This window comes from Propithecus coquereli, unplaced genomic scaffold (genome assembly GCF_000956105.1).
Source record: "Propithecus coquereli isolate 6110/MARCELLA unplaced genomic scaffold, Pcoq_1.0 Scaffold170, whole genome shotgun sequence".
NCBI classification, from domain to species: Eukaryota; Metazoa; Chordata; class Mammalia; order Primates; family Indriidae; genus Propithecus; species Propithecus coquereli.
In genome coordinates, this window is record NW_012141636.1 from 723,961 (window position 1) to 736,757 (window position 12,797).

General features: G+C 37.7%; 1 protein-coding gene across 1 annotated transcript in view; it reads right to left on the reverse strand.

Moving 5' to 3' along the window:
- Positions 1 to 12,797, reverse strand: part of PRCP (prolylcarboxypeptidase (angiotensinase C)) — a 65,968-nt gene that overhangs the window by 31,913 nt on the left and 21,258 nt on the right. Inside the window, exon 2 of the mRNA XM_012641797.1 lies at positions 535 to 675. Coding sequence (XP_012497251.1) covers positions 535 to 675 — 141 coding nt within the window. The remainder of the gene's footprint in view (positions 1 to 534; positions 676 to 12,797) is intronic.

Here is a 12,797-nt window from a genome sequence, read left to right on the forward strand (position 1 = left end):
CGGGGGGAGGAGGGAGGAGGGGACGGGTATTTGTATACACAAGGAGTGCAATGCGCACCACCCGAAGGATGGACATATTTGAAACACGGACTTGGTGGGGGGGGACCAAGGGCAACATACGTAGTAACCTAAACATCTGTACCCCCATAATATGCTGAAATAAAAGAAAAAGAAAAAAAAAAAACAAACTATATGCAATAACATTCCTGTGCCTATTTCCCTTATATCTTTGTTCACTCTAGAAATAAGCTGGGATTTTTTTAAAATTTTTTAAATTCAACTTTCTAAAAATAGTATTTCATTCTTTTCATTTGTAATTCTTTCATACTGAACATGCAGACTTATTGGATATCTGTACTTATTCTTCTGTGAACTGCCTGTTCATGTACTTTTGCTGTTTATCTTTTTGTTATTTTTAAAAAACTTTACAATTATGAACAGCAATGCTTGGTTAAATATACTGCAAAACATTTTTTCCACATTACCATAATAAAAGGCAAATTGAGCACTGGAATTTCACCAATCTGCACATACCGTATTATTGCAAAACCAGATAATGTCCCCTTCATTACCAGTGTAGAAAAGTATTGATCCCCCATCTCTCTTCCAGTATTCATCAGCTATTAGATAGCGCTGTTTAAAAGTTTTCGCAGTATTAAATCCAAAATGATCAACCTATGATAAAAACAGACAAAACATATTTCACAGGAAAGTAATTAAATGAGATCAACATAAAAGTAATTAATTCTTCTAGTAAAATCAACCTAAATTACAAAAATAATCACAAGAAGTTTTAAATATCATTGATTTTATTATTAATACTAATATTAATATATCATAATATTTTAAAATTATTTTCTTTTTCTTTTTTTTGAGACAGGGTCTCGTTCTGTTGCCCAGGCTAGGGTACAGTGGCACAATCATAGCTCACTGCAACCTTGAACTTCTGGGCTCAAGTGATCCTCCTGTCTCTCAGCCTTCCAACTAGCTAAGACTGTAAGCACACAACACCATGCCCATCTAATTTTTTAAAAATTTTTTGTAGAGACCGGTTCTCACTGTGCTGCCCAGGTTAGTCTCAAACTCCTGGCCTCAAGTGATTTTCCCACCTGCCTTAGCCTCCCAAAGTTCTAGGATTCCAAGCATGAGCCACCATGCCTCGCCCTATTTTCTTTATATTATAAGAGAAAGCCATGTTTGTTATTGGTGGTTAAGCTTTTCAATGTAAAAGAAAAGATACAATTATAAAATCAAGTCGCTACTTTAAAAACATAATGTTAAAATCGAATTGATAATAGAAATATGAACCCATTATTTTCTCATTTTTTAAAATTATTTTTTAAATTGACAAAAATTATATATATTTATGGTATACAATATTTTGAAATATGTATACACTGTGGAATAGCTAAATCAAGCATATTATTAACATAAGCATTACTTCACATTATCATTTTTTGCGGTGAGAATACAAAATCTACTCGCTTAGTGATTTTCAAGTATACCATACATCCCATTATTTTTCAAACTACAGATATCCCTTAGTATCCGAATTTTCATTATATAAACTTTGAATATCAAAAATTTAAGAACTAAATAGACCATAGAAAAGGTCTATAAACACTGTCCCCCAGGGCACAATAGATATTCCAAGTGCCAAGTGATTTCGATGTCTAATACCATTCCCACTAAAAAAAACTAGGACATGTTAGTGAAGTGGCTGATTGATATTTGGGACAAGGAAACTAAAAGATAAGCCTACACATCATGCCGTGCAAGGAAGCAAGGAAGTGCTCAAAAATGGAGTTATATTTAACAGACAACTACAAGAGACTATCAACTGGTTAACATTTTAGTAAATTCAACATAAAACAAATTGAATGCAAAAAGAATAATGATTGTAGTTAACTAAAACATTCAATTCTTGAAAATACCATTAGTCCATGAAAATATTAATTGAAAAAAAGCAAGAAAAGAATTTATTCAAAGTGTCCATTAAATCAGCAGTCCCCAACCTTTTTGGCACCAGGGACCATTTTCATGGAAGACAATTTTTTCGTGGACCAGGGAGGTAGGGGATGGTTTCAGGATGATTCATGTACATTACATTTATTGTGTACTTTATGTCTATTATTATTACATTGTAATATATAATGAAATAATTATACGACCCACTATAAGTTGGGGACCCCTGCATTAAATGAACTCCTTACTTTTAAACTGAGAATTAAAAAGTAAAAAATTCAACATTTAACCTGCCTTTCCAACAGAATTATATTTGAGGGTACCAAATAGTCCGAGATTTGATTAAGAAGAGCTCGATATGGTCAAATGTTAGCTAATGCAGAAGGAATGACAAAATTAGAAAAATGATAGGGCTTTAAAGTTACTGATTAAAGCAAGAATTATCAATTGGTGTGAAAAGCATTAGGAGAATGGATGATAGGAAGATGAACATCCATATAATGTGAGAGTAATACCATAAGAAATACTCTCTTGTCACAAGGGGAAAACATAACTTTACAACGGACAGATCAGGCTGCCATCACCTTAATCTAGTGATCAATGTTAGCATCATTAATGGTGGGGGACGGGCTGGGATTATGTATCTCCCCATGTGGCACAGCATGAAGCACATATCACCTATGATGTATTCTTCCCAAAAATTTTCAACTTGTATCTTAATCCAGACTTTGGATCTAATTTCCAGGTCCTAGGAAATACAGAGGATAGAAGAGCAAGTTGAAAACACACTGAAGGGACAATCAGATAAATCTGAAGTTCGGACATTTTATAAGACAAAGGCAAGGTAATGTCATAAAAAAAGGACTGTTTTAGATAAAATGAAATTTAAAGAACATAATCAAATGTAATGCATGATCCTGGACTGGCTCTTAGTTTGAACAAACAAGATATAAATGACACTAGGGACAACTGGATTAATTTTAATATGGACTAGTTATTAAATGATACAGGTAGAACATCCCTAATCCAAAAAATGTAAATCAGAAATGGTCTCAAATCTAAAACTTTCTGAATGCCAACCCAATGCTCAAAGGAAATGCTCATTTCAAATTCTGGATTTTTGGATTAGGGATGCTCAACCAGAAACTGTAATGCAAATATTGAAAAATCCAAAAAAAAAAAAAAAAAAATCCCAAATCTGAAACACTTCTGGACCCAAAAATTTCAGATAAGGGATACTCAACCTATACTAAAGACTTGTTAATTTTGTTAGGAGTGATCATATTATTTTGGCTACATAAGAAAATGTTTTTGTTTTTTACATCTGTATACTGAAGAATTTAGTGATAGAACATCATACTGTCTGTGATTTACTTGAAATACTTCAGCATAAAAAGGTAAAGTGAATTCAAAGGAAGAAAAGTTTAATCTACACTGAAAGAGACAAAACACACAGGATACTGAGACTGTGCAAGACAGATAATACAAAATATATCAAAAAATAAGGACAAAATAATTTTAAGCTTAAAGTGAACTTTAAATATATTTTGAAAATTTTTAATACTTTGAGATTTTTTTAACTCACCATTTAAAATATAATCACCAAATCTTATAACATGGTAAGACTCACGTATAACTAACTAACTCAGTCTACAGAGTTACCCCACAGTACAGAGCCTCACTGAGCCTTTAGGATGATGGGGGCTGAATTCCTCAGTGCACTGGAGAGACAGGAGTGAGAATGCAGCATCTGGTCTGGAGCAGACACAGGCAGTTCCAGTGCTGCTCTAGCCTCCCTGGACTGGGGGTTGGTTCTAGTTCATTCTAAAATGGACAGGTTAGCCAGGCATGGTAGTGTGCCTGCCGTCCTAGCTACTCAGGAGGCTGAGGCGGGCGGATGCATGAGCCCAGAAGTTTGAAGCTGCAGTGAGCTATCATCATGTCACCGCGCTCCAGTCTGGGTGACAGAGTGAGATCCTGTCTCTAAAAATAAAATAAAGTAAATAAAACAGATGGGACTCCCTGCACCCAGTTCTATCAACACATACACACACACACACACACACACTTACTTCACATTCATACCACAGGTCCCAAAATGCAAGTGTCTCAAAACTGCACCTAACTGCATACTTCCTGATATCCATCATCATCATTATATGTAGCCCTATAATATAAGCTATTCTAATCTACAGAGTGCCTACTTTTCAGGAAAATGAGCAGTTTGTATGGACTAGGTATATAATTATGATATCCATGTGCTATAAACCCCTCCCATTCCATATGTTAATTTACTCAATCACTCATTCAACAAGCATCTATTGAACTCCTATTCTTGGCCAAGTATTGAGTTTAGCAATAAGATAAAGAGTTGGCTGAGCTACAACCTCCGCATTTCTTAAACTAATACAACTCCATCCACTCAGCCTAAAAATAAAAGCAAGCAAGAGAAACAGGAAGTGAAGGAAAGATAAACCAGTGATTTCACCTGCTTCCACTCAATTAGTCCACATGTGGTCCCTGGACCAGCAGCATCAGCATCACCTGGAAGCTTGTTAGAAACCAAAACCCAGACCCGAACAATCAGAAACTGTGGAAGTAGAACCCAGTAATCTGTGCTTTAATAGGCCCTCCAGGTGATTCTGATATACAGCTAAAGTTTTGAAAACCACTGAGCTAGAATAGGCACCAAAATAAGACATGAATTTTCTATTCCTTCTCTTGATCCAGGTTTCAGAATACCTCTAACGGTGTAAGCTCCCTATCATGCTGAATGAGATTCTGGTGTCCAAAGATTTGAATTATCACTCAACAAAGCCCCTAAATACAAGCCAACTGCATCATGTGAAGCTAAACAGGAGAAAAAAAAAACAACAGGAGCACCTGTTGAAGCTCAACAAGTTTCAACAAAGGAGAAAAAACTGGCTGTGTTGGACTTCACGAAAGCAAGTACGTGGCTCTCTAACCAGATGCCTTCCCATGGGATTTTTATTTTTTTAAGAGACAGAGTCTTGCTCTGTCATCCAGGCTGGAGTGCAGTGGTGTGATCATAGCTCACTATAACCTTGAACTCCTGGGTTTAAGCCATCCTCCTACCTTCTACCTCAGCCTCCCAGCAGCTTGGACTACAGGTATATGCCACCACGACTGGCTAAATTTTTTTTTATTTTTTGTAGAGACAGGGGTCTCCCTATGTTGCTCAGGTTGGTCTCAACTCCTGGCCTCAAGTGATCCTTCTACCTTGGCCTCCCAAAGTGCTAGGATTACAGGCATGAGCCACCATGCCCGGCATCCCATGGGATTCTTAAAGACAATTCTGCCATAATGATTTTCACCTTACCCACTGACCTTAGAACCTAGCCTTCTTGTAAAATGAGGTATTCCTGTAGCCTTTAAAAGCAGCCCACAAACACATGCAATAATTTAAAGATTTCAAATTTGAAAACATAGGTGTTTGTACATGTTATGTTAAATATAATTGGCAAAAAGTTCTTGCCAGAAAAAAAAGCTTCCATCTTAGAATTACAAGGCCATGAGAACTTCAGAGCCAGAGAAAGCCAAATTCCTTTGTGTGGCCACACCCAGGGCACTCCAGCTCCTAGCAATCAGCCTTAATTGTTAAGATTGGGGAAAAGAAGGAGGAACCCTGGCATGGTAGAAAGCCAGTAGGTTTGGGAGTTAACACACCTGAACTTGAATCTCAACTAGCTGTGAGGCCTCAGGCAAGTCACTTAACCTCTCTGAGCCCTGGTTTCTTCCTATATAAAATAAGGATAATACATATAATTGGAAAGATTGCTGTGAGGATAGAGAAAATATAGCTAAAATACTAGGTATAGTTCCTGATTATATAATAAGTGCACAATAAATGCTAGTTCTCCTCTCAATCCCATTTGCACACAATCCTAAGCATGGAGTACTTAGATGGGAAAGAGATGATAAAGATGTTTACAGAATTATAGGAAGTACCCTTTGATCGTCAAAATCCTCTATTTTGTGAGTGCTTCACCTAAATATTAAACAACTGGAAATATGCGGGAAAATGTTCTTTACACAATATGAATTTACAGAATTTTCTTGCTCCTCCCCATCACCATGGATATCAACTTCCAGCTACTTAAGTGTAGTTTTCAATGCCTAATGGCCAGGCATGCTGGGGACAGTATGCCCTCTGCTGTTGAGAAGTGGACTCACATGCCACTTCCAGTTCTGGGCTCCTAAATCAAGAGCGATTTTATAAATCACAACACAATCTGCATTGTTCAACTGAAGAAACTGGGCTCAGAAAGGTCAAGTGACTTGGCCAAGGTCACACGTCAGAGGCAGAGCTGAAGCTTGAAACTATTTTTGTAATTTGGTTTATTGAAACAACTAAAATAAATAATAGTGCTGTGACAACAATACAAGCATGACTTCAAAAAGGAAAGACACCTCTAGTCATGCACAATAGTTCTTTCTTGAATGTGGCCCAAGAAATTTCAAAGGCTGCTTCCCCCTTTACTAGGTAGCAGAGAGCTGTATCTGTGAGAATGGGTAGGCAAGAAGGAACATCATTTAAATAAAATTCACTGTGGCAAAAGTAATTATCTGGACTTTAAAATTGCTCAAGAATAAAGTTCACATTCAGAAAAACCAGCAAGAACATTACATCTCCTAGACACAGTTTTGGTGGGCAGTGAATTTAGGGGCGGTGAAGGTGGGAGGAGGAGGGATGGAGAGAAGAACAGAGCCTTCTGGGTGCCTGGCACTGTGCCGTTGCTTTTTGCAGATCTCCTCATCGTCCCCCCAGTCACCTGGGGCACTTCCATTACATCTGTCTTACAGTGAGGAGGCTGCCACTCAGGTCAGATAACTTGCCCAAGGTAATATAACCAGTAAGTAGAAATCAAACATGATTCTTTTCACGTGCTTTTAACACCTACCCAATCCTGCCTCTGACAAAACCCAGATCTGTCTGTTCTTTTCATTATAACACACTCCTGAGGATAGGGCTGACTTCAAACTTCAACCCTCAGTGAGGGACACTAGAGTGAGTGTCTTTTTCCTAAATTTGCAAAATGAAGGACAAATCCTCCAGCCATTTACTAACAGTTATGCTGCAGAATATGTGGAATGTTGATCTTTTCACTAACCTGACTGAATAATGATTATTACTATACTGTTTTTAACTCACTTAATTAGGCCACTGATAAAAATAAAATCACATTGACTCCTTCTCAGAAGCCTTTAGTTTTAGAAAACTCAATATATAGTTGGTTTTATTTAGGCATCCAGATATTTAATAATAGCTCACTGAAATTTTACTAAAGATACAAAAAGCATACTCAGAGATACGCAAGACCAAAAAAATGGACTCACAACCCCAATAAATCAAAGCACCAAGAAGGAGGGCTCTCTGATTTCCTACTCTAATCCAGAGATGCTAAAATGAAAAAAGACCCTTTTTCTCCCATTCGATGTGTGTGTCCTGTATTAATTTGAGGATTGTGTCATCACGTGCCATTAGAGTTCTTAAATGGAGATGGAAGATGTTTCTCGGCAAGCTTGATCTCCCCTGAAGGGGTGAACACCTTCACTTTAGAAAGACACAAGTTCTCAAAGAAGGAACCAAAACCTGGAAGGCAGGTGGACTGTAGGCAGGCCCTAGATTATAGTTGGAGAAGGGTGGATATTGGGTAGTGGGGTCCTACTAAGTTATGCCTTGCACAGGGGTAGCCCCAGAGCTAGGACAAGATCAGAGAGCATGCCACACCTTACCAGTCAGATCATTGGCTGTTAGGTGACTCCCTGTTTATTTCCATTTTATTATGTCTGGGCCTTTCAAAAACCCTGCTAAAATGTTCTATGTCTATGCATCTGTACAATGGGGATACCAGGAAGTACTCGAGACTAAATTTGACTTAAATAATTAAAGAGGAAGCAGTACCCCTTGAAGATAATGTGGTGGTGGCAAAGGAAACGATTGCAAGTCCCTCCAAGAGGAAGATGAGTCTAAGAAACAGGAATGGTCCTTCCCTTCCTGCAGGGATGCTCTCTTCCTTGCCAACCTTAGAGAGCCTAGCTTCCATTTTAATAAGGAAGGTGGAAGTTTCCTCAGAGACATTTTTCAGATGAAATCATCTCTGCATGCAATAAGACACTGCTGTTCTTTACACATCCTTCTATCCATATTAACCAAGAGAGAACTGCATTCCCTTCCTTCTATACCTTTTTGTAACATGACCCAATCTTAAAAAGGAGACTCTTAGGAAAAAAATTATTTAAAGAGAAGATGGCAAACGGGGAATGGAAAAAAAACTAAAAATGGGAGAGTCCATCATGGAAAAAGTCTGGCAATCCAGCCTCCTATGCTTATAAATGGATAGTTTGAAAGGCAAGAACATGATAGCTACCATAGTGCTCTTAGACAAGACAGATACTTTATAAATAATTGTTAAATGAAGGCAGTTCAAATCTAAATCAGTGGTTTTCCATGTTTCTGAGTATGAAGTCCCCTTGTTAATGTTAAAACTATAATAGATGTGTTATATTTTAGTAGCCAGTGCTTGAGAAAGTATATGAGAAGCTATCACAAATTCAATAGTGTTATAAATGAATATCACAACAGCTTCTAATTACATGTGAAAAAATAGCATATGCTTGGTAGAAAAATGGATTCAAACACCCTCTCCAAAAACTCCAATGCTCAGTAACCTCTCTTTCCCCTGACCAAGAACACTGGGCCCCAGAGGGGGAATCAATTCTAAACTACCAAAATGCTCTGCTCTACTGCAAAAACAGAGGTGGAGGTATCCTGCCCTTGAGGACACCTAGAATGTTCTAGTAATCAAGAAATAAAACGTTTTGTCAAACAACAGTGAAGTGTTTCATCAGAGGAGCATTCTGAAACCATCTGTTGGCCAAACAGCTCTGTGAGTGCATCACATGATCAATAACTTCCAATGGCTTCAGGAAGCTGGGTACCACCAGAATTACCTGGCCACCGCTCAAGCTCTCAAATTAGAGACAAAGTGCTGCCGACATACATTTTAGAAAATGTTATGCCATCAGAGGGCGCTCGTGTATAAGTAGTAAAGTGGGAAAGACCCTTAAGTTTTAAATTAGATTCATAAAACTTTAGGACAGGAAGGGATCTTAGATAAAAAACTGAGACCCAGATGCCAATTATTTTAAATATTTCTTTTCTAAATAAATATATGTTCACATAACTGGAAGATGGCAATCATCTCCCTTCTTTCTAAAGTCAAGGTTCAAACTTTATGCTGTTAGAAGTCAGGATAGTAGTTACCAATGCAGGAGAAAAGTAACTCTAAAAGACAATGAGGGGATTCTGAAGTTAAGATGGTGCATTCTTCTGTATGTATAGTAATAATATAATTAAACAGAGGTGCAAACATTTAAAATTTCATTTAAGATATATTATTTTATAATATATGATGTTTACATTTCCATTTTACCATACAATCATATGTAAATTATATAGCACTAAATCACATCAATATTAAACTTTTCTTTCATTTAAAAATATTCATTGAGTACTCACTAAGTGACAGGCACTAAGGAAAGAACTGAATAAGATACAATCCCATCTCTCTCAAGTTGTGAATGTAACAAAAGTGATGAATGTACTAACAAACAATCACACAATGGTTTGGTTCAGTTCCACATACAGAGTATGGTGGCCGCTCAGAAGCCAAAGTTACCATCCTGCCTGAGGGAATCATGGAAGGCCTTATTTACCAAGGAAGTGACATCTGAGCTGAACCTAGAAGCAAAAAAAGAATTTTTTCAGGTACAGAAGAGACGTAAGATCATTTCAAGCAAAGGGAGCAGAAACATGTGCAAAGCTCTGATGAACTGTGCAGAATGAGCATAAATTCAAGAACTGTTATTGTTTTATGGCAGGAGGTATATGGTTTATGAAGGGAAGACATGGGAGATTAGATTCGTTGGGCTGCCACAGATTTAGATGAAAATCTTCCTATACAGAGAAACCTAGCTTAAATCTGAGTTGTATCTATAAACCAACAGTGAATGAAACAGGTCTGCTGAAAATAGAGACTTAAAGAGGCAGGGAGTTTGTCTGTTTTGTCCACTGCTAAGTCCACAGTGACTAGAACAATGCCTGGCATATGGCAGAAGATCAGTGAATACATACAGAATAAATGAATACATGCATGCATCATGACCCTGCAGTTGGTGTAAAAACAGACCAAACATGACTTCAGAGAATAGCATGACTCAAAGCAATGAGAATGGACAGCAAAGTTCCCAAGAAGATCAAGTTTGTGCAGGTTTGTTTATTGGGTGGGTCTGTTACTAGCTTTGGAAGAGTAGTTGCATAATGCTGTAGCTGAAAGTGCTTTTTGCCCAGTGACAAATCACATGCCTAATGGAGAACCCAAGCCCTAAATCTAAGACCAACCCATAACAGTTTCAGTCTTCTCAGCCTGCTGAGCAAGCAGGAACTACATGTCCTCTGCTGGGGGGAGAAACAGGGAGATAACTACAAATAACATAGAAGGCATTGTGGGGGATGTGGGTCTCACATACAGTTCAGATCTGTCATCTATGTAACTTAACAATCCAGTCTTGCATATGTCTCTCTTCCTGCCAAGGGCTGTGAGGACTTCCCACATCTTCTCTTCTCCAACGGAGCAATCCCTGTTCTTACTAGTTCCCATATAACACAATTTCTAAAATCCTCATAAACCTACTCACACCTTGGTTCAATTAATGTTCCTTTTTATTGGTGGTGTGCCTAGAATTGCATAAAGTACGTGTCATGTGGTCTAATGAAGTGCCTTGCTCATCACTGGCCAGGAATAAATAATTGTTGAGTATGTTTGGAGATACAGTAGTTTCACCCCTTCCTCACTCTGCCTGCCAATTATCCAGTTTTGCTTTCTGCAGTTTCAGTAACTCACCCTGCTAAGAAAATAGGTCAGTACAGTATAATGAGATATTCTGAAAGAGAAATCTCCACATTAACATAACTTTTATTATGGTATGTTGTCGTAATTGTATGTTATTATTCATTATTGTTGTTAATCTCTTACTGAGCCTAATTTATAAATTAAACTTCATCATAAGTGTGTGTGTATAGGACAAAACATAGTTTATACAGGGTTCAGTACTACCTGAGGTTTCAGGCATCCATTGGGGTCTTAGAACGTATTCCCCACAGATAAGAGGGGACTACTGTATCCACTAATGCAGACTACTTTAAATTAAGAATCGGGAAAGATATACTGGATTGAATAGCACCCCTCCAAAATTCATGTCCTTCCTGGAACCTCAAAATGTGAGTACATATGAAAATAGGGTCATTGCAGATATAATTATTTAAGATAAGGTCATGCTGGAGCAAGGTCAGTGCTTAATCCAATATGACTGGTGTTCTTATAAGAAGACAGAAAACAGAGACAGGCACAGAGGGGAGAATGCCATGTGAAGATACAGATGCACAAAAAGAAGACAGCCATGTGACAGAGATTGGAGTCATGCAGCTGCAAGCCAAGGAATACCAAGGATTACCAACAACCAACAGAAATCTGGAGAAAAGCGGGGACCAGATTCCCCCACTGAACCCCCAGGAAGGAACCAATCCAAAACCTCGATTTTGAACTTCTGGTGTCCAGAATTGAGAGAATAAATTTTTGTTGTTTCAAGCCTCCTAGCATGTGGTACTTTGTAGCCACAAGAAACTAATACAGAAGGCCTCTCCACGAAGGTGGTATTGGAACTGAAGTCTGAAGGAGCCAGCCCAGGAAAGAACTCTAGAAACAAGGAACAGAAAATACAAAGGCCCAGAGGCTAGAAAGAGCTTGCTGTAGAAACAGAAATGAAAGCAGTGGTAAACAAGGGAGAGAGGAGCGTGGGATGAGGCTTAGGGCTGAGTGGGCTATGGGAGGGAGTTTGAATTTAATTTCAAGGGCAATGGGAAGCCTTCAAGAGTTTTAAGACTTATTCTGATCTGTTTTTAAAAGATCACTCTGGCTGTTCTGTGGAAGATGGCCTGGAAGTGACAAAAAAAAAAGGAAGGGAGAAGAGTAAATAGAAGGCTATTTAAAGGTCCACATGGGAGATGATTATAAGAACAACCCAGGTTTAAACGATAGTCTCTCTTCAATTACTACATATATTACATATATAACATATATAACAATATTTACTTTCCAAAATCATCATGCACCCAAGAAACACTGCAGTGAAAAAGGGCCCAGTGTATGACATCAGCAGTATTCATTTAACAACAATCAACAAAAGGAAGTCTTTTGAACAGCTGTAGCCACCATTGACAACTGAGTCTGCACTGGCCCTGACTATGGGCATTCTAAATACTAAGCACACCACTAAATTGGTAAAAGAATTCCAAGGCCATCAGGCTCCCCCCAGCACTTAATATTAATAGAAGTCAATAATACATGTTCTACTTCCACTGTTTTTCTCTAAAAACTATTTAAAGAAATTGATAGAAAGTGATAAACTAATTGTTCTCAAACTTTTCAGTCCCTATTCCACTGTGGTGAAACCAAAGACATCAGGACCCATTCACTTGTTTACCTCTGAGGAATTAATAAACTACCTGTTTTCATTTTAAAAGAAAAAGCACATACAAGCATAATATTACATCATAATGCTAAAGTACAACTCCTCCTCCTCCTCCATAATCTTCTGTGGATCACACTATGAGAACCACCGAAACAAAACCTACAATGTTCTCTTTTTAGAGACTGCTTTAAAATTAATTATTTCTATTACATTGAAAAATACATGATTTTAAACTCTGAAATTAAACTTTACAAAATCCCCATATGAATAGCATCCAC